Source organism: Hippocampus zosterae, chromosome 6 (assembly GCF_025434085.1).
Source record: "Hippocampus zosterae strain Florida chromosome 6, ASM2543408v3, whole genome shotgun sequence".
NCBI classification, from domain to species: domain Eukaryota; kingdom Metazoa; phylum Chordata; class Actinopteri; order Syngnathiformes; family Syngnathidae; genus Hippocampus; species Hippocampus zosterae.
The window spans coordinates 14,376,899-14,399,602 of NC_067456.1; the positions used below are offsets into that span (position 1 = coordinate 14,376,899).

The 22,704-nt window shown below is 40.3% G+C and overlaps 3 protein-coding genes across 5 annotated transcripts; 1 reads left to right on the top strand and 2 right to left on the bottom strand.

Moving 5' to 3' along the window:
* Positions 1-642: 642 nt before the first annotated feature.
* rnf10 (ring finger protein 10) lies at positions 643-12,148 on the bottom strand. 3 transcript variants are annotated; one of them, XM_052067558.1, is made up of 17 exons: positions 11,577-12,148; positions 10,889-11,073; positions 10,592-10,797; positions 10,430-10,520; positions 10,158-10,342; positions 9,900-10,036; positions 9,556-9,710; positions 6,445-6,570; positions 6,125-6,320; positions 5,805-5,938; positions 5,393-5,510; positions 4,077-4,178; positions 3,852-3,989; positions 2,930-3,018; positions 2,095-2,149; positions 1,532-1,693; positions 643-1,450 (listed from the first exon to the last, which is right to left on the bottom strand). In XM_052067558.1, the coding sequence occupies exons 1-17, from the start codon at positions 11,668-11,670 to the stop codon at positions 1,377-1,379; spliced, it is 2,247 nt and encodes a 748-aa protein (XP_051923518.1). In that variant the 5' UTR covers positions 11,671-12,148; the 3' UTR covers positions 643-1,376. The 3 variants fall into 3 exon arrangements, with proteins under 3 accessions (XP_051923518.1, XP_051923517.1, XP_051923519.1); XM_052067557.1 differs by having other exon boundaries at positions 6,125-6,356; positions 11,577-12,147; XM_052067559.1 differs by lacking the exon at positions 643-1,450 and having other exon boundaries at positions 1,538-1,728; positions 6,125-6,356.
* Positions 12,149-15,389: 3,241 nt separating this feature from the next.
* pop5 (POP5 homolog, ribonuclease P/MRP subunit) lies at positions 15,390-18,858 on the bottom strand. The gene is made up of 5 exons (XM_052067595.1): positions 18,691-18,858; positions 18,466-18,608; positions 17,631-17,780; positions 17,376-17,459; positions 15,390-15,931 (listed from the first exon to the last, which is right to left on the bottom strand). The coding sequence occupies exons 1-5, from the start codon at positions 18,708-18,710 to the stop codon at positions 15,837-15,839; spliced, it is 492 nt and encodes a 163-aa protein (XP_051923555.1). The 5' UTR covers positions 18,711-18,858; the 3' UTR covers positions 15,390-15,836.
* A 257-nt stretch (positions 18,859-19,115) lies between these two features.
* On the top strand, positions 19,116-22,323 carry unc119.1 (unc-119 homolog 1). Its single transcript, XM_052067592.1, has 5 exons — positions 19,116-19,350; positions 20,179-20,292; positions 20,632-20,740; positions 20,855-21,027; positions 21,127-22,323. The coding sequence occupies exons 1-5, from the start codon at positions 19,116-19,118 to the stop codon at positions 21,237-21,239; spliced, it is 744 nt and encodes a 247-aa protein (XP_051923552.1). The 3' UTR covers positions 21,240-22,323.
* Positions 22,324-22,704: the final 381 nt, after the last annotated feature.

Consider the following 22,704-nt stretch of genomic DNA (forward strand, 5'->3'; position numbering starts at 1 on the left):
GCGGTCCCGAAAATGGATGGATTGCACTCCCTCTCATATAGCGACTTTGCACAACCCTGTGGAACAGCATTACCGCTATAATCATTGTAGCTCCAGCTCTGTACTTGAACCATTGTCACTGATATATACAGTATACCACAGCACCAGACACTTTAGCGCTCAAGGACATCTGTACATTTGCACACTTAAACCGTTTCTACAAATACGGCTACTGGTCACTTAAAAATGGTGCAATGATTTTCTGCACTAACTGCACAACTGTTATAGTATTGTATTCTACCACTGATCACTTTAGCTCTGCTTGATGCTTTGCACATTATCTCACAGCTGTCATTGGGTGGTACCACCGCACAACGGTACCCTTACATTACGGAATGTCCATACTTTTTTGTCATGTCCTTGTTTATGATGATACTGGTGTAGTCTGTACACGGGGGGGGGGTTCAATATTTTAAATACATCAAGTAACCCCCAATGTCACTGTTGTTTTTAGAAAACATATGCATGATAAAAAAGGAAAATGAAATGGTTCACTTGATTTGCACTCTAGGTGGATGCTTCATTGCTTACTTGCTTATGAGACCAGCAGGAGCAGACAAAGTCAAAACACATTTGATTCTTTGGCCTTCACAAAATAGTCACTTGTTTGATTGTGCATAATTCATTTATTCATTTTATAACTTCCTAGGCGTTTGCTCAAAATTAAAGGTTAATTCAGGAACCCTCAAACAAATTCTCATTATTCGAGTGAAAAGCATCCTTAAAACAGCACTAATTCACAACTTCAGCTAAATTTATATTGCGACCAAAAGTCAATAAACAAGAGGGAATTAAGTGCTTTGATTATAGTTTACTCAGAAGGAATAATGATGGAGTTTGTTTAACTGTAAGCTCTTATCTCTTTATTGCAATACTGTTGGTCATTGCATACATTAGTTGTGTATTCAAATTGCCACAAAATACTAAAGCAATACTTTTCAACTCAAATGTACTTCAAAAGGAAATCTTTTGTCGGTTTGATAGGAATACAAGTCCTGGTATATCTGAGCACTGAGAATCCTGGAAAGATTTCAAAGGTGCAATGTACCTGCAGCTGGCTGACTGCTACTCATCATATTAAGCACCAAAAATGAATCTTATCTAATGTTAGTAAAATAGTCTTACTTCCAGCAAACAGCCCCAAGAGGAATTTGAACTAAATGAAAATAAAATGGTGAACTGAAAAACATAGCCACAGTCAACACAATGACTGACAGGGTCTAACATTTGAGTACATTTTGCAATCCTTTGCAAAATCTTGGAACTCCCAGAGAGGTTAGCAAGGAAGCTAAGCAGTTATCCAAGAAACCAAATCATGACATTTATTTCAGCGTTGTCTACTTTGTGTGAACCATGGATGTGCTGAAGAGAAGTTTTTGTTTTTTCTTTTTCTTCTTGCCTCCCTTCTCATCTGGAGGGGAAAAAATGAATTGTGTTATAAAGTTACATAAAAATGCCTGTTTGATCCTTTGGAAAATATCAGATGGCGCACCTGAGACAACCAAGGTTTGTGGAGAAGATGCTGGACTGTCTAGCTGTAGGAGTGCCTTCTCAAATGCTTGGCTGAAAGAGTTCTGAAAGTTGGGTACGGGAGCACGGTCTGACGCGTCACTCTCTCCATCGCTGTCTGCTGCAGGCGGAGCTAACAGCTTTTCTGCTCGACAGTCAGGAGCATTGAGAAGTCACAATCTTCAATAGTCACAAAACTTACAGGAAGTGAAATACAATACAACAAAACTATTACTTCATCCCACAAACACACCCACCATCAGTCAAGTTATTGTAGTTCATCAACCAAGCACAATTGCACTGACAAAGCCATCTGTGACTGTACAAATGTAATCATTTGTAGTTTTTACAATAGCGTCAGCTCAGCAAATGATCATATAACGAGCTGCTTGTTGAGACCGTGATGAGGCTGCAATTTATGGTTAAGTTACACTACTTTTATGATAGTAACAAATTAAGTAAGTAGCAGGTTTCACAAGCAAGTAATGCTGAATTGCATTTTCTAATTAAAATGTTACATTAAATTTACTGTTTGCAATTAAATACCTTTCTTTGTGGTGATTCGAGGCCCATCAATTCTGGCTTTCCCATCTCTCAGCATCTACATGGAATACAGGAAGGGTCACATGATGTGTGCACAGGATTGAAATAGTCTCAAATTTTTATCAATCGCTAGATATTGTGTTTCTGGAAGTTGGGGCTATCTTTTGACTTTTGCCAATTGGTACCGCAAACCATAGAAAAATGAAGATGCAAACATGGAAAACTGATGAAAGTGGATTCAAAAGCAACCCTGTATACACTATGGTGCTACATGATAAGAGTGATTTTTTTTAACCCACAAGAGTCAACAATGGCAGAGTTACTTGAAAGTGTGTTGCAAGTGCTGTAAATGCTAATTAAAACATGCCTATGAGTCTTTAATCGGGTATTTGTCTACTGCGGACTTCTTTTTAGCGGGATGGTCTGGCACATAACCCCTGCGATGGAGGGGTTTTTACTGTAAATACCGTATATGCACAGAATTTATAGGGGAAATTGTAGGGAAACAAAATATTTTAGGTCATTATAGTCTTTAAATTTCATGGTGTTTTATATGCAAGAAATCTCATTTACATTACTGCCGTTTTCATTTTGTGGTGTGTAAAAAACTACACCGGGCTGCCGACACATTTTTCATTTCTAAACTTTCAATTGTGATGCTTTAAGTGCATGCATCTGTAAAAACGTCAACTTTTTAACATCATTGTGACAATGAGTATGAGCCATTTTTTCCATAAATTATGATGGTGAACTTTATAATGGTTTTATTTTGATCTGTGCAACAACCATAACAACACAAATAAGCGTTCTTAAGTTTATCTTTATGACTAACACACACCTGTGCAAAAGACATGCAGTGAGAGTCATCCTCCACACTTCCCACAATAGGAGAGCTTTGTCCATTCAGACTTGGAAACGTCATCCCATCTGCAATACAAAAATAAAAGTTTGGTGTCTTAGGAATAACTTTGACACTGAGCAAATGAGATTGGATGGGAGCAAGAAGTACCAAAGTTTTGAAATTACAATGAAATTGCTCAGGAATAAATCATGATTGCAAATTTTAAAAGGATTAGTATTTGCAATTATTGTCTCCACCGTAGTTAGCTCTGAGAACAGTAATGATAAAACAGAATGAAATTAATCATATAGGAACATACAATTCAGAAACAAAGCAGAAGACCCATATGATGCAGTGTAACAAAACATAGACGATCGGGATATTTTTTCATCGGCAAAGACCAGGACAAAAGTGGCAACATATTTGCATATTTTAAGACTACAGACAAAAAATAAATTTCACAGAATATCATCCTCCCGTATCCATACATTGCAGAAACAAAGTCGCTACAAAAGGCAACACTTCAAATCTTTTTTACTTATCTCCATGAACAAGATCACTGTCCTTAGTCATTTCTATTTCATGTGATCTTACATGCATTATAGTTTGGGGTTTTTTTTCTTTTAAGTTCAAATGTGCAAATAGTACACAATAAGCCTATGTACTATTTCTTTATTTTTTAATTTTTTTGTGTTCAAAATAAAACTTGTTGCACTCCCTTCTGTATTTTTATATTTCATTTGATTGACAAAATGCTAGATTTTTGGTTTCTAAAATTAAAATGAAATGAATACTTATCCTGTTTTATCTCCACTTTGAAAAAGAACTTTGGGTCGAAACGTTCACATACCGGTATTTAACAATCAGCTGCCGAGTTCAGCTAGAGAACCAGAATAAGAAATAAGTTGGTGGGGCTTACCAGAGGAAGGACTGTTGCTGAGGGGAGATGGAGGAAGTAAAGTAAAATCAGGATGGACCAGAGTGCTGCTGGTGGAAGGTGGTGACCCAAATGCTGGGAAATGTTGAAGGTTCTCTAGCCCAATATGCATCTCGGGATCTAAGGGGGAAACCAGGACGACAAATTAATGTACCTACAATGATCTGCAGGAGAAGATTTTCAAAGCAATATGTATACTGTACTTACATTTACCCTGCTTCTTGTTTTCTTCAATTTCAATTCGCTTCTCTCTGCGTTTCTCATCTCTCGCTTTCTTCTGTCTAAGGCGCTTTCTTTTCTCCAATTCATCTTCAAGTTTGTATGAAAATTCAGTCAGTCAAAAATTAAGCACAATTTAACTCCTGTGCAACTCATTCCCAATTTCAATTGATACATTGAAATTACATACATTCAATACATTATAAAAAATAATTATCTATATCTAGCCGTCCCTGTTTACTGCATTTTCACGACCATAAGGCGCATTTAAGTCTTATATTTTATTAAAAAGGGATGGGGTGCTTTATGTATGCACCGAGGTCCAAAATCTATGAATGAAGCTGTGTGACTTTGATGAGCGCTCCACTTGACTGATTGTGCCGACACACAGTTTATATTGAGGAAAGGCAAATGTGACCGAGGACAGCACGCGGATGTTAAAGAGCGACGGGTGGGCATGAAATAGGACATTAAAGGTAGGCCCCCAGTAGGTGTGTATATAGTACCAGTAATTGCAATGTGCAAACATCATCAGTTTGGCCAATGACCCCTGAAACTTGTACTTACAAAGAGACACGCTACTCAGCGCAGTTTAAACTGCAAGATATTAGTTATGCAGAAGACCATAGGAATCGAGCAGCCGCGAGAGAATTCAAGATAATCGAATCCATGGGACTTGGCGTTTTCATTTTATGAAATGGCGCCATCTATCCATTCATGCAAGGACTAGAGTAGCGCAGCAACATCCAGCGGATTACAAGGTAGAGTAGCGCAGCAACATCCAGCGGATTACAAGGAAAAGCTGGCCATCTTCCGCTCCTACTGCAGTAAAAGGATCGCCGACAAACATGTTCAGCCCAACCACATCACAAACATTGATGAGGTGCCGCTCACATTCGACATCCCGTTGAACCACACTGAAAAGGAGGGGATCAGCATGGTCGCGATACGAACAGGGCACGAGAAGTTGTGTGCTTGGTTGCCTGTTTAAAAAAAAGTTTTAAATGTTTTTTTCTTGGTCTCCTTTTATTTACATCACAATAACTAGCATTTGAACAGGAGTGTGTAGATTTAATATCCACTCTACAGTCTATTTGCCCATTCATGCTGCAGTCACAATGAACAGTATCCAATGCGCATCAGATTTGTTTAAGATTCAAAAGAACATTAAGAAAGCTAATTCTGATCAGAGGATATGTAATTGATTTTAATACCATGATGACATTTCAGGATTTTGCCATTTAGGTGCAAGAGGAAAAAAATTGTGTCAGGTGCATCATGTAGCTTAAAAAGGAAATACAAACCTGCAAACGTATCCATGGTTTCCTTGGACAAAATTGGTGGCTGCAAGGATAGCTCACAAATGCTGAACTCGCATGTGAGTGGCAGATGTGACAGGTAACGATGACGACGGCGGATATCCTGTGAGAAAGGTAAAAATGTGAAGCATTTTAAAGACAATAATTGTCCAAAGTGATTTAGCATTCTCTTTACAAGTGACTGACAGTCGGAGCTGCTGAATCGGCAGTGTACGCAGGTTTTTTTTAAGTATTGTAATAAAGAGTTGGAGACACAGTTGAACTCAGCTTGACAAGGCTTCCTATACTTACTGTAGTTCATCTTAAATGTGATGTGTAATGTTGACATTCGTGGCTAATATATCGTCTATGTAATATTAAGAAATCAAACTGAACAATTTGCTTCAGCTTTGCTGACCTCAGTGACAGTGTGTCCCTCGATCTCCACCACTGTGGCAGTAATGAAGTCTGGGCTGGCCTCCAAGCTGCCATATTCCCTCAACAGACAACGTACATTTACAGGATGCAAGAACATCTGCTGGCAGTCCTCAGCTAAAGGGGAAATATCGGAATTGTTAAGAAGCCTAAGGTATGTCAGTACCAAGTATTCATTTTATTCTTTTTGCTCACAAAAAGGAAAATATGAAGTTTGCACTTTACTAAGCAACAAATGGGACAAGTCAAATTAAAGTTAACGTCACAATTATGACTTTGACAAAAGAACTGGAAATCACCAACCTTGGTAGAAATAATAGAAGGGTCCGTGCACCTGGCTGGTTTGAGTGTGACTTTGTTCAGACTCTTTGGCAGGGGTTTCTTCGTCAGAGATGTGGTGTGGGGCTGGATCCAAAACATCAGTAGGCTCTTCAAGCACACTTTCCAAAGTATCTTCAGGAGACACGTGTAACTCTTCTGCCGCGAGGACTTGTGCCACCTCATCATCAAAAGCAGAAGAGTACTGCAACACAGGCTAAAGAGCATATGTGTTAATTGTGACTGTGATTTAAGCCAGGAGGGATACACTCGAAACACAACTGTCAATTTTCCTTCAATTATACCTTGGAAGAGCTGTTAATGGTTACCACTTCATCTACAGGGGAAGCAGGTTGGATAACAGCCAGAGAGGATGAATCAAAGCTGTTGTCTGTACCAGTCTGCTGTTTCAGCAACATTTCTTCTTGCTCCTAAACCACAGAGAAACAATGGGAGCCATTTCTGATTACTTTACAACCAGGGATCGTCATAATAGTAGGGTTGTCCAGATCCGATACTCATATCGGTCTGCCATCAGCCCCACCCAAAACACTATTGGATTATATCCGTCTACAGCCAAACTCCCGAATATTAGCACGCATACAAAAGCAGTCCATTACAGACTCTGCTCTTCTGGATGTACTGATGTAAACTTGAATTTTTATTTTGCACTTAAAGAGTATAATGTGTTGCTGATTTTATTATAGTTATTTCTCAGGGTCCTTTATTTAATGCAGTACATTCTCCTATGCTCATATTTGAGGTTGAATTTATGCAACCCAAATGTTTGGCGCAAATGGTTCATATTTTCTCATAGCTACTGTTGCTGATTATTGTTCTTTGAACAGTATCAAGTGATCAAGTCTCTGGACATTTCACACAAAAATAATAAACACATGCATCAGCCCTGCTAACATACTATCAGATTGGTATCGGTACTGGACACGACTCTAAACTGCAATATCTGTATTGTAGCCCAAGTGAACAAGTTGTACATGGACACGCCTAAATAACTGTCCCGAGAGTAGTCAAGTCAAGTCAACAGTATTTATAGAGCACTTTCAAACAGCCATCGCTGCATACAAAGTGCTGTACATGGAGCAATTTAACATGCACAAGAAACAGTAAGACAAATTGGTAATAAAGGCGGTAGAAAGCACCAAACAGTAAAATCAAGAACAAATCTAAGTCATGCTGAGTCGAATGCCAAAGAATACAAGTGAGTTTTGAGGTGAGCTTTGAAGATGGGCAGCGAGGAGGCTTGCCGAATTTTCAGTGGGAGGTCATTCCAGAGAGAGGGACCAGCAACAGAAAAGGCTTGATCCCCTCTGAGCCTCAGTTTAGTTCTTGGTACTTCTAATAATGTCTGGTCCACAGACCTGAGGCGCCGGGCAGGTGTGTAGGGGCAGATGAGCTCAGAGAGGTAAGGTAGCGCGAGATTATTCCGAGATTTGAAAACAAAGAGGAGGATCTTGAAAATAACTCTAAAATGAATGGGGAGCCAGTGAGGGGATGCCAGAGTAGGACTTATGTGCTCCGTCTTACGAGTACCAGTCAAGAGGCGAACAGCGGCATTCTGGACCAGCTGAAGGCGCTTATTGGAGGACTGGCTGACTCCAAAGTAAAGGGCATTGCAGTAATCAAGCCGGGATGTGACAAAGGCATGAATTACTGTCTCAAAGTGTTCATGTGAGAGGAGAGGTTTTATTTTGCACTTTGATTGCGTGGTAAAGTCCTCGCATTGACAGGTGTTGCAGATGAACCATCTCCCAGATTACCGTATTTTCACGACTATAAGGCGCCATTAAAAGTCTTAAATTTTCTCCAAAATGGACAGGACGCCTTATGGTGCGGAGCGTCCTTTATATGCGCCGAGTTCCAAAATCTGACTGACAGCCGACACGCTGTTTATATAGAGAAATGGCGGAAGTGACGGTGGCCAGGCATGAAAGAAGTGGGCCAATCAGGGAAGGGTGGGCGTGTATATATACATATATGGAGAGGGAGAGAGAGAGAGAGAGAGAGAGAGAGAGAGAGAGGGAGGGAGAGAGAGGACAGACAAGCTAGTCCGCCAATGGTGAAGGGTGGGCGTGTAAGTGGACGCCTCAAGCCAGTACCAACACTTGTATAGCGTGTGGCAATGTGCATTGTTGCAAAACAACTCCGGTTTTGGTTTCTAAGAACCCCTGAAAATAAATTCGACAAAAAGACACGCCTACGAAGCTCAGTTCAAACTTAAAGCCACCGGTTATGCTTTTGGCATGCGTGCCCATCTCACAGCAGCGGTGAAAAAACAAGTCAAGCAAATGAACTCTGAGCTTGCCGTTATTCCCGGAGGCTTGACTAAAGAACTACAACCGCTGGACATTGGCATCAACCGGGCGTTCAAAGTAAAGTTGCAAACGGCATGGGAACAATGGATGATCGGTGGCAAACACAACTTTACAAAGAGTGAGAGGCAGCGCTTGGCGAGTTACGCCACAATACGCAACAACAAGAGGGAACGCGGCGTTTTTGATGGATTACAGTACTTGCACAATTGTTCAATTCTTTCTACACACACACGCGCTGCCACCATGTTTCGCTCTGTTCTTTACTTTCAAATGTGGGAAAGCTTCACACGAGAGAAATGTTGACTTTGCTGTTGCTACTCCTTCTTTCCGCTCGACAATGCGTAGCAACTCACACTAGCATGTGATGCATTCAATGACAACTGAGATGTGCAGTCCTCTGCTTCTGATACAGAGGATGAGGACTTTGATGGATTTCTGGGTGATGATTGATCGATAAACGTGAGAACATTGTACGATGGCTAAATAAAATACACCCGAACTCAGTTCTGCTTTCGTTGCCTTTTTAAAAACGTGTTTTTATCTTATCTGTATGTCTTGGCATGCTACCGTATGCTTCAAGCTAACGTGTTAGAGTGCGCGCATGCATGCCGTATGTTTAAGCTGGCGTATGTTTTACCACTGTAAAACTGCGCCCATTCGTACGATGCGTCCTGTGTATGTGTAAAATACAGAAATGTCACGCATTACTGAGACTGCGGCCATTAGTACAATGCGTCGAATAGTCGTGAAAATACGGTACATGTCTCCGGATTCCAGCTCTGGACATCAGCAATTTTTTTTGCTTTCTTGAATAAAGCCAGTTAACTCAAGTCAGTAGCTACCTTAAGGCTTTGGGTTGGAGCCCCAATATTGGGTGACTGGTTCTTTCTCGGTAGCAACTCAAATGGGATTTCTGAATAGAAATTGTCCAATATTAAACATTTTTGAATAGTTAATTCCATGATTGTCAGCTTTGCCCATCAAGAGGACTCAAGTGATGATCCTCAATGCTGGCTTAATTTTCTGGAAAAAAATATTACATTGCCATAATAAAAAAACTCAGACATGCATGCAAACCTTTACCTGCAAATGGCAAAGTGCGCTCTGGATGAAGCAAGCTTGTGCTTCCTCTTCCTGGCATAGCTGAGCCTGCAAAACTGCCTTTTCATCTTCCACCAGGCTGAGGACCTGGGTGGAGGAGGTTAGCAGCAGCTTGGAATACGGGCTCAAAGAAGTATCTGGAGAACAAAAGTAGATACTTGTTGAATGGCATCTTGTTTCTTGATTTTTGTTTTCCCAGCGGTCATGGGCGCATCATCCTACAAAAATGGTCTCATGAATTTGTCTACACAAAAGTAGTTTTGTGAATAAAGTACACCACAATAACTAGCACATACTGAACCATAGTCATGTCTGTGCTAATTTACCTCCAAACCGTACAGGCTCCTCCACTTTCACCCACTGAGAGCTTGGCATGGCCACCACAGCCCCCTTTTCCCTCCGCATGAGGCGCATGGTGATGACATCACCAACCACATACTGCTTGGTCTCCATAGCAACCACACTGCAACAAGAATCATTTTCACATTACAATCATAAATGTAGTGAAAAGCACTGACCTAATTAATGACCTAATTTTGTATAGCCTCTCAGTTGCCCGACAGCTGTAATTATTTCTTGATTACCTCTTCAAATCCACTGTTTGAACAGCTTCATAACAAATTGGACACTTCGACCAAGTCTTGTCACTTAAAGACAGGTAGTGCAGTATGCAAGGCCAGCAGAAGATATGTCCGCAGCGCGTAATGCGAGCTGCCACGGGTGGGTAGAGGCAGATGGGGCAAGACGGGACCTCATGACTGTAGATTCGCTTTATGAAAAAAAAATAGGAGATATATTCCTTAAATGTTTGCAGCTTCGACAAAAGAAATCCCACACTGGATAGGGAGGCACTAACCACTTGTTGCACACAGTCCCAGTTGACGAGTGTATCTGGGTCAGTGAAGTGAGCCTTGTAGTCCTGGTCATCAGTCACCACAAACTGGCAGCTACAATGCACATAGTAATTGTCAAACTTGTTTGAGAACACATGATCGTGACTCCTCACGCATTTGCTTACTTGGCCTGTAGGAAAAGCTCCTTGTTAAAGGGCTTGTGCTTATGACCCCACTTATTTCGACGCCCCCAACAGGAGTAGCCGCCATCGCCGACAGCACCATTACCTCCGCGAGGTTCAAAGGTGAAGTTCAACAGGTGGTTGAGGCTTATTTTTTTCGGTCCAGCAAATTGAGCCGGGCTAAACTCTGCCCGGCGCGTCTCTGCTACCTGAAACGGCAGAGGTTAATGACAGTTATACAGGACTGCTGATATAATACACCAAATTTTTAATATATAAATATGATCTTAAAAGATTAACCTCCTCCCGTCGTCCTCCACCTGCAACTCCATAATTCCTTCCTCCGCCTCTCTGGGGGGGTCTCTTGTCAAAATTCTTGCTTTTCTGTGGATTGGTGCGACGCGGACCCGAGAAATTTTCTGCTTTGGGAAAGGAGGGCTCTCGCTTGCGGCTATAGCGCTTGGTGCCCCCATTATTCTTGTTTTCTGAAAATGTCAAACATTAAAACATGCATGAAAATGTGTTCAAAGTAACATACGCAAATAGCATAGTGTGGCATTTTTTGTGAAAATGTAAGATCTACATTTTTTCCCTATCCATATAATGTAGAATAAGTTACAGATCGCTTAACCTAACACCAGCCGCTAAAAAACCAACTGGTGTTGGTGAACTTCACATGATTTCATTTATTATGACCAAAGGGTAAACGTTTGAGACTAATCAACCAGAATGCAATCAAGTGTTTCAAACTAACATTCACGCGATAAAATACGCGAATACCAAATTACATATATGAACCGGGTCCTGCGTATGGGTGCTACAAGCACGTTGCTGTTAACTTTTCAGAGCAGGTCAAATGTTTTCACAGCGACGTCAGCCATGTTGGGAATAGCTATGCGCTTCGACGAGGCCTATCCAGGCAGTCGTGTAGCAAGAAATGTCGTTTTCAAAACAGATTCACGTTTTCAATAGTGACTGTTGTTTTTACCTGTTTTCGGTTTAGATTCCCCCGGGGTTGGCCCAGAGGAGTTGGAACGAGGTGGAACCTTGGTGTTGTTGCTGCTGCTCGGGTTCTTCTCCATGTTTGTTTCCGTGCAGTGAACGAGGCCGAGCTTCAAGCCGAGCGCTGCTGAGCTCACTAGTATTAAACGAAGGACAGGAATAAACTGGGCAGCAATGAGTGCGGGTCAGGCGGCGAAGGCCCCGATTCATATCGTTCAAACGCGGAGAACCCATCACGGCGACATCTTCACAACAAAATACTCCAGAGAAAAAAAAAACAAGAGACACGATATTGGCGTCTCAAGTTATGGAGGCTTTGAAAAGAGATGACGAAGGCTAGCCACACGGGGCCAAGACCCCCAAAAATGAAGCTCCTTCTCGACGAGGCCAACGGTGATCCAGGCCAATGTTCTAAATGCTCCCTATTAGTTTGAATGTCTCAATGTTAATATTTAGCTCCAAAAATATATTTCTATTCGCTTGCACGAATGGCGACGGGTCGCCAGTCAAGTCCTGAGAGACCCGGATGTTTCTTCTCGATGCGACAAAAGTGAAACGCCGAGGCCTTTTGGGGCATCTTGGGAAATGTAGTTGTACGTCTTTGTCCAACGTGAAATACCTCGAGTCGTTACGACGCATCAAAGCCAGTTGGAATCACGAATATGCTTATCTTTCTTCGTCATTGGATTGAAAATAACCGATCGTGGTCTTTAATTGCAGTGTTTAACACATATTATGATTTTTCATCTGTATACTCTACAGTGTATAGTACCGTATTATACCGCTTATAACGTTCGTGTGAAGGCGTCTTGAGTGCAAGTTCAAAGTTCTAAACGTAAGTTTATTTGGTTGGTCGATAACATTGCGTTACAATTGGGGGAAATTGAAGCGTTTTAATTTATATCTCATCTCAGCGGAAAACTGTTTCTATCTATCTATACATCCAGATTACCCCTGCATCAAGACATCTCTTTATTTATATAGTGCTATTCAGAATATTTAACATAAAATAATAATGCAACAGAGTACTTTGGTACAGTTGCTATTTTTTAACACTGTAACTCAAAAAGACATTGAAAAGTTTTTAAGACCATCAGACACCTTCAGAATTACCTAGAGCAGTAGTTCACAAACCTTTACACCAAGTAGCACCTAGCTCAAGTACCGGTACACTACATCCATCATGACAAACATTAAAATACAGAGATGCAGGAAGCCTAAGTGTTTATTAAAAAAAAGAAAAGAAACAGGTGTTATGAATAAAATGTACACTTATTACAATACAATACATCCCGATTTGTATATTATTGTAAACCAGTGGCGTGCGGTGAGGTTCATGGTTGGTGAGGCACCGACTCCTTTAGTGTCAGATTTACAAATGTATCAACCAAAAACAGTAGCTTATTCAATTGGCTACTGGTTATTTCATATCCAAAATTTGACCCCATGGGTAAAAATACAATATTCTATTGTATTTTTCTTAGACTAATTTATTTTGTTATAAGATTTTGACAGCCTCTGCAGTTTGGTGTCATCAAAATGTTGTGACATGTCATTAAATTTTGTACAGTCGACCAAACCGAGGAAAGCTAGCTCACAAAATGATCAAACCTAGCTTTCATCTGAACACTGATGTTGACCATAATCTTGTCGAACATTAGTTTTCTCTCGTCTCTGACCGACTGATTTCTTCCACTGTTGTTTCGGCCAAGTGTGCTGCATTTCTGCTCAAATCGCTCATACAGTGTGTTAAAGTCCCGTCTCATGCGTTCAACAACTCCGATGGTGTCGTGGGTCGCGCACAACAATATCCAATGTCCATGACTTTGTTTTGCAGCACTCTAAAAAGTGCATCAGTTTCACTGAAAATGCCCTCATATGCCATCATTAAAAAGCATGTCGATGCTTCTGACAGCCATCGATCATATCCAGTGACCATCATTTGAGTATCATTGTCCCAGCGATCTGGATCATAGGTTTGCGCTACTAGTTTTTTAACACAGCTGTTTTCTCCAACACTTCCAAGACATACGCAGCTACAGCAGGGGCTCACCTATCATCACTTACATCATCAAATCCTAAAAACGCTTCCACCACCACAGTCCACTTCACTTTTGGCAACATAGCGCAAAATAACAGATGTGCTTTGTTTGTGCTTTGTTTGTGCTTTGTTTGTGAGATCCGTAGTCTCGTCCAACTCTATGGAAACAAATGGGGCAGCATTGATCTCCCTTTTTAGACCATTTATTATCACATCACCGAAAGCTTCAATTATATCGTTCTGTATTCTATTGGACAAGCCAGAAAGCACACTGGATGAGTCCAAATGTCTAGCTAACCTCTCATCTTTCTCATCAAAAGCAAGTGATACTTCTACATAATCGCCACGATTAGAAGAGCTTGCCCTCTCGTCGTGACCACGAAATGCCAACTCCCGTTTAGCGAAAAAGCAGGTTGCATGAATGAGGTCTTTCACAATCTCTCGCTTTTCCCTTACCTTGGCATTGCGGATGCTAACGTTGAACCTCCACTGTTCGTTCAATGCCAAATCGATCCTTGCGCTTTTTATATCACAATATCGAGACAAATTGAGAACAAAAGGCAGGGAAAACAGTAAAGACGGGTTTTCGAAGGACAGCCACATCACCGTTCTTTTCGGCTTTACCACTCCGTTTGAAAAGTTGTCCGGGCTGTCCCGTAGTTTGAAGCAAACCTTTTCACTCCGGCGTTGGTCTACCTGTGTTAATCACGTCCACTTTTGACTGAAAGTCCAGTTTTGAGAAGTTTTTAAGCTTCGATATATAATCCTTTTCTTCCATTTTGGCTGTCCGACGTAGCAAATTTAAAAAAGGATCGCACTTGACTCGCCTGGCGCCTCTGCACAGAAGAAGAGCGCAACGTACCTGTTTGCTCACGTACGCCCTCTTAATTGCGGCAGAGAACGATCTGCCGCAACCTATGCCTTTTCACTGCGGTTTTATTTCCCATCAGCAAATCTAAATATGTCACAGAAAAAACATTAAACTTTAATGGTTTAAAAACATTAGCCAGACTTAGGAAAAGCAGATCAAATAAATGTATCTGCAAATGTTATATTGCTGATGTGCAGATGTACGGCAAGCAGGACGTGCCAGTTGCATGTATCAACCCAGTTTGTGATGATTGCGCAATGCAATGCGCGTTGAGAGGTGCGGCACTGCCTCACCTGCCTCCCCTGACCGCACGTCCCTGTTGTAAACTAATGGAAATGTGTCACTTTGAACATTGAAACTGCACAAAGTTTATGAAATGCTCCCTGTGATTTGGCGATGGGCAAATCTAATAGTCATCATATTTTTCAAATAAAATGACATTCAAACAAAAAAAAGTCATTCAACACCTGCAGTTGCAAATAATCTGTTTTATAAATGTTAAATTGAAGCTTGGACATTCATGAAGTACAAGTTTATTGTCAAACGTGCTCTATCTACAGTGTATTAATAGGGCCAAATATGGAGGTAACAAAGATGTATGCCATGTAATTTCTCGAATTGAAGCCGAACAAACAAGGCAAGGGTCAAAATGAGTATTTGCAAAAATCTAAGCATCTGCCTTGTGCGGCTCTCATTCCGTACTTGAACATTGTTTTATGCTTAGCAAAATTTAAAGACTTGTGGGCTATAAGGTGATTTTCTGGTTGACTCGTCAGTCAGTTCCTGCTTGTTCTTACTAGCACACGTCAACAATAATTGGTAGTAGCAAGAACCAGGTCTTTAGTTTTTTTGGGGGGGGGGGGTCAGTTTGTATACACTTAAAAAAGTGTTTTTTTTTCTTTGTGCTACTACTAGAATGCTTGCTACATTTTTTAGAATCACTAATTACAAGAGTACAAAATGCACCAGGTTCTCATTCAACAGCATCAACCGATGTCCATTCTAGATGGCTCGCAAAACATTCCCATGTACACAAACACTTCAGATTCTTAAAGAATGTTCTCCAAAGAAAAATGACAACAAGATCTGTCAAATTAATTAATAAATAAAATAATAATAACCTAATTTCCTTCTCATTATTGGTGTATTGGTCAGGTTCACCAAATTTGGAGTTGAGCTTTATGAAAAGATACTAAGAATAAAATAAACAAACATCCATCAAGCACATCAGCTTTTTTTTCCATTTTATTTCACAAAAATACGGCACAAATAGGTTGGAAATTATTGAAACTTGGGGTTTGGTGGTGGAGGCTGGAGGGGTCAACATCGTCAGTTTATGGTTCATCTTCATTATCATCACGTTCATCTTCAAATGCTCCTTGTATTATGGAGCAACTTAAAATAGCTTTGCGAATCTTTTCCTTTTCTTCTGCAATTGAGTGAAACAAACAAAATGTCAATTTTCTTTGACAGTCCTTAAAACAGAGGCTCGTGTGAGATAACATTTCAATGGTTGTGAACAATTGAATGGTTGTTGGGCTTTACAATTTTGTAATTCAAGGTTTTCAAAAGGAAAAATAAAAGGTCAGGAATCCCAGTTTTTAACCGATTTATTGGACGGGATATACCCGGAGACATATGTAGGACATAGTTGATGCTTAAAAATGGACTGATCAAAGACAACTCACAAATACACTGCATAGATATACAGGGGGGCAAATAAGTATTTAGTCAACCAACAATTGTGCAAGTTCTCTTCCTTGAAAAGATTAGATAGGCCTGTAATTGTCAACATGGGTAAAGCTCAACCATGAGAGACAGAATGTGGGGGGAAAAAACTCAGAAAATTACACTGTTTGATTTGTAAATAATTGGTCAGCTACGTTTCGCCTGCGCCCTGCACTTCAGCCTTGCATCGTACTCCCTGCTAGCCTGAATTCAACACACTGACACCTTTCTATAATCAGGGAGCATTCTCTGCTAGCCACAGCTACCCACCATGATGGTACCATCAGCTTCACATTCTGCTGCTTGTACTCTATTTGAATCCTCCATGCTGTAATGCTTTGTTTTGACATTCTCCAAAGAACATGAAATCTAATGTTAGGAGTACTATATGAATTATGGAAATATTTTAGGCTAAAGGGCATTCTTATAGCAATAGATCAGGAAACAAGTCTAAAATTAACAGAATGGGTTTTTTTCAGTTTATGTGATATGTTTAAAGGCGATAAAACCCGCACAGCATACTTTTTTCAGACTCCCGTGAACATTTTCTCACATTTCCTTGTTTAAACATTTAAACGTCATAGATGGGATAGGCTCCAGCATCCCCCGCGACCCTAGTGAGGATCAAGCGGCTCGGAAGATGAATGAAAGATTTGAAATAGTAAGTACTTCATTATAGAATGAAAGCAAAGATCAAAACTTGTTTTCAGGCCAAAACATTTATTTGAGAGATAAAAATATTAACGTCCACACATTTTCTTCAGCTTTATCTGGGCCGCGTATAAACATTTTCCTATTTTTAAAAAATGCCATGCCATCTTCACCTATATCTGAGAACATGTTATACAGAAGCGAATCACAATGACCGTTCATACGCTTGGTGAAGAAAAAATATATAAATTATGGAAGCGATGACAGAAGTGCGGTGAAGATGGCATGATGGACTGACTGAAGGACTGGCGATTCAAGTTTGCTTCAGCTTGAAAAAAATGATGGACTGACAATGACACAGGGGTTCCCACCCAGCACGATGATGAATGACGGACTAGCAAAATTTTATAAAATGCCCACCTCTGAAAACAAATATAAGCTATATCGGTCTACTATTAGGTTAATTTTATCATAGCTTAGATGGTGAGACTTACCTTCATTTTGACAATTCGGGAGCATTCGATGGAGCTGCTGTGTGTTGTAACGTATCAGAAATTTCTGACACGTTCTGATTGTTCCTTAGGGACGATTAAATTGAATCAATGGATATTGCAATTGGGCCACAAATGTGTTCATGACAAAATGCGCAATCTTGCATATTTTTGAAGTGTAAAAATGAATTTGAATGTACATTTAATGAAGTGTATTTTACATTTTGAATCTAAAACACAAGATCATCATTTTCTTACCTCCAACATGTAGACAGTTGAGAAAACATGGTATTTTCTTCCAACGGGTATCAATACTGGTGATAAAAGGTAATGCTGACCACAGCAGTTTGTAGCTCATTTTAGGGAAACGCAGGAATACCATTCCTGTTTGAGTATTCAGGTATTTCACTGAAAAGACAACAGCACATATCATCTGGCTATAATGCTGTTTTATATTGTTGGCCAAACTACAGAATAGAAAGAAAAGCACATAAAGTGGAATACTTTGACATGTATTGCCTTGGTTATCACGTACATTACACATACATGCCCTGCTAAATAATAAAACGAACAAATGACCACTTGTTTTGAAGGTGAGTGCTAAAAGAGCAACGTGAAGAAGAAACCTGATGCATGTAATTTTGCCATTATGAGTGCAATCTTGGATTAGATAACTGAAACTGATGGTATATTTTTAGTGTCCACGCAGGTCAAAACCTGGTGGCGAAATTAGCCATTAAACTATGAATTAGGCTCATTCATCACGAATGCATTGTTTTGATGACATTGTGAGCTTCATGGAAACATTTCTAATCTTACCACTAATCTTTGTCTTCCTTCAAGGAAGTATTGATGCAAGTTAGACTTGTTTCTGTTCGTTGTCTCTACATTCTCCCACATCTTATGACAGTACTGTACTGTAAAGGTATGTTTCTTTTGGTTGACACAGTATATCAATCATTACTTAAATGGTGTAAAACGTTGTTCATTCAATCATTTATGTCCGGATGAAAACGTGTACACTAGATTCCTGTGATATTGGTTTTGAAAAATATCATTTTGTCACGAACAGGGCTAATTTGAATAAGCATACCAGAGAATCTCAGGAAGCACATGGCAGCCCCATAGTCGCCGTGTATGCGGGCCACCACTTCTTTGACCGCCGCGGCGATTGCTTTGTCATTCAAGAGCAAAAGACTGCTTCTGTCTGTCACGTTTATCTCACAGAGTAAATACCTGTGAACAAACAAATACACTTTTAGAAACGAACCCACAAAGACAAAAGCATAGGTAAATTATGAGAGTGCGTTCAGTTTACCTTGACTTAACTCTCACCATCGTTGCTTATTTCTTCTTCTATGAACGCAAACTTCCGTCAACAAATCGTCTTGCATTGTCAGTTTCGTTAGCGCCTCATGTTGGGCTTTAATGGTACTCAAGATGAATGTGCGCTACTTTTGTCCTACTTTAAGCGCTTGGTGTTGTTGTTTGAACTGCTGCTTAGTGAAACCAATTGAAGCTACTCATTGAAGTAAAACTGGGGGACTCAGGCAACAAATCACTCACGCCTATTTGGTAACTATGACAACAAGACACACCGTTCTTAGCCAACCGCAGTCGTACTTTTCCGTCACCCATACACGCTTTACGCCATCTTGAAATTACAGCCGCTTCTGTCCAAGGCGCTCGTCAATAAAAAGCACAACTATTTGTTTTCCTCATACTGCTGCCACTGTGCCTAATATGCATGGTTCTCGGAACAAAGCGGCACCAACAGTCGGGAAGGGACACACGGACGCAGACACTGGCACGGAGTCGAACCGCAGGGACCGAAAATCTGTTGGAGGGATGTTGAAGAAGCTCAAGTCGAGGCGCAGTCAAACGGATAAGTGGCCCGTGGTCACAGAGGATGAACTTCGGGCGCTCGGAGGGGATATTTCTCCGGATCACGTCCTGGGACTCCGTGCTGTCACGGAGGGTACGTGAACAGTGGCTTTGCTGGCCTAAATGTATCGCAAGACGTCTAGCACCACTATTGTTTGTGGCATATGCTAACTAATCTGTATGCTAAGGGTCGAGTCTCCTGGTCAGCTTTTTCACAGGTGCATTAATGGGAATGCGACGGATTGTTTTATTATTATTATTCCTAAACTCAAAGCAAAACTTTTATCTTCGCTGGTAGGAATTTCCATCAAGAAGATCCACCAATTATCTTAACCGCGTATCCTTAAATGCGAATTTAACATGCGATGTTCAGTTATATCTGCATATTATGTATTAGTTTTGAATCCTATCGCGCATAGTTTTTACTGTTTCTTTTTTTTTTTGCAAAAAAAAAGCTGTCAAAATGCACTGTACTGCTGGGGTTTAATCTTTCCCAATAGTAATAACTTCAACATTTCACATTTATGTTTACGCTTTTTTTAATGGCTAAACATGGAAGTATTTAAATGCAGCAATTCTTATAATGAAACGCCGGGAACTGTACGCATCATTCCATAGTGACACTACTGGACTGGACTCACACTATATCTCCAAGCACGGGGTCTGTTATCGGAGCCTCAGCCGATGTTAAATGTCTCCCTTTGTTGTTGGTCTTTTCATGCACCAGACAACAAAGGCGTTGCTTCCTCAATCAGAATCAGAGTGCGCTTAAAAAGTTGCAACCCTACTGCATACATTTTACTGCTATTTATTTATCCAATACTCTCGCAGGAGCGAGATCATAGTTGTGTGTGACAGCACCGGAGAAACTCAGCACTTCATGATATCAAATTTTTAACTAAAACTTTGTTTCCTATTGCAGATTATCTTTGCAAACCTGAAGATAATATCTACAGCATCGACTTCACCCGTTTCAAGATAAGAGATCTAGAGACTGGCACAGTACTGTTTGAGATTGCCAAACCTCCTAACTGTGGTAAGTGATGGGTCAATTGCCACTACCAATTAACACATGAGTTGTGTGAGTGTGTGTGTGTGTGTGTCTGTGGGCATGCAGTGCATGCGTACATGCATGAATTTCATATAATTCGATTAATAAAGCTAAAGACGTTAAAAGTTAGTTTTCAAAAGGTTACTGATTATTTAAAATTTTATTCAACTGATAAAAATGTGAATTGCAGAGAAGATTTGTTTCAGTAGTCCGATGATAGTTGCATGACTCAATTGGCGCGGCTATTGTTATTATCGCAAAAGAACTATCACTCCTATCTACATAATTTGATTTCCTTGCAGCTAAACTGGTTTTGTCTGTCAGGTCCTGTAGAGGCTGAAGAGGGGTGCGGTGATGCTGACGTCAGTGCTGGCCGCTTTGTCCGATATCAGTTTACACCAGCGTTCCTGAAACTACAGACTGTAGGTGCAACGTAAGTGACCATAACGTCGTTTCACACAACCATGAGCACTGTTATCAATATTCTATGAAGAAATGCGTGCACAAATGAAGCATGAACTCTGTTTCTCTTGTTTCCAAACATCAGCGTGGAGTTCACAGTTGGCGAGCGTCCCATCAACAACTTTCGTATGATTGAGAGGCATTATTTTCAGGGGCGGCTTCTGAAGAACTTTGACTTTGACTTTGGCTTTTGCATTCCCAACAGCCGTAACACATGTGAACACATTTATGAGTTTCCACAACTTGGCGATGACCTCAGTAAGTCCTGTTATTGTATTTCCATCGGGTCTAAATAATACATAATGTTGATTTGTCCGTCCACATTTAATCTGGCCTCTTATTTCCTCCTTTTTCCAGTTCGCCAAATGGTGGAGCACCCTTACGAGACCCGATCAGACAGTTTCTACTTTGTGGATAACAAGCTTATCATGCACAACAAGGCAGACTATGCCTATAATGGTGGTCAGTAAGACCTTAAGGAGGACAACTGTGCAATACACCAGAGAATAAGGATTTGTTTTGTACGAGTCATGGCTTTTTGGTTTTTTTTGGAGACAGATGAATTCTTCCTTCATCAGCACAAACAACAGCCCACATCTGCTATTCGATGCGTTCATGAATCTGTCAAGAATCTTACAGGGATTTGTGACACTGAAGAAAATTCTGTTTTAGATTGTCAAATGGGTAGAATGTTACCATTTGTGCACTGTTTGCCTGTAGTTGGTTAGTTGTGTCTCTGCTGGAAAGGGACAATCACAGACCTCAAGTGATATAGGTTCTGTTAGAATTGGATTTGGATTAGTACACTCGTTTTCCATTGAAATGACTCCAACTACTTTTTCTCATGTGACAGTGGCTCCTCTTAAAGAATAAAGAGCGCTGAGTAGAAGTTATATAGTATCGATAGTGATCCGTGTTTTTCATTCACTCCTGAATATTGATATCATTTTTCTATTGCTTGGGACTGTGTGAAATATTTAAGGTGGATGTGCTTGATATAACATGCTTGGTTTATTTATATCCTGCTATCATAACCATCTTTAAGTTAAAATAAAGTTTTCTTGACGTCAGGTGTCATACTCATCCTGGGAAAAAAAACATTTTATGTCAAACAGGAAATGTAGTCTTTCAGTACTTGATCATACTGTGCCCGACAGTGTCATGTTATATTTGTTTGAATTAATTCATTACTATTTGAAAATATTTTGGCCACACAAATCATATTTGCTGTGTGCTTGGAAGGCAACACTAACTCCCACTTTGGAAATGTTTAGTATTGCTTCAGGTTAATAAGTAGATGGCAGGCATGGAAATAATTGGATTAGCCATCTATTTTGACGTTTTTTTCACCATTTAAAGCATTGATTGAAACAACTGTATGTGCCTTTCATCCAGATGTTCATTGTGAAAAGAAACTTGTGAATTGTCATCAATTGTCATTGTTACAGAGTTGTCTTTCATCCAATCCGATGATGGGAATATTTTTATATGCTCTCAATCAGGAACTGTGGAACAATGAAAATGAATCAAGTAAACTCATTGAATGATGTAAAATTGTGCATTTTTCAAAAATAACTTTCAATGCATAAAATTGGGAGTCACTGATGGTCTGGTGGTACACTTGCATGACTTGTGTACCGGCAGCGTGGGATCGGTTCCCACTTGTGATGTGAGGATGAGTGTGAATAGTTTATTTCTACATGCACACTGTGGCTGACTGGTGACCATGGTATCGGTCTTCCGCCCGAAGTCTGCTGGGATAGGCTCTAGCACCCCCGCGACCCTGTTCAGGAAAAGCGATGTTGAAAATAGATGGATGGGTGCAGTGGTTGAATTGCTTTGGTATTGTAGATGGGAAGAAATTAGTTATATTTCACATGATCAGGTATTTGGTCAATAGTCAAAACAGCAGTGAAAAGTACAGTATGGGCATTC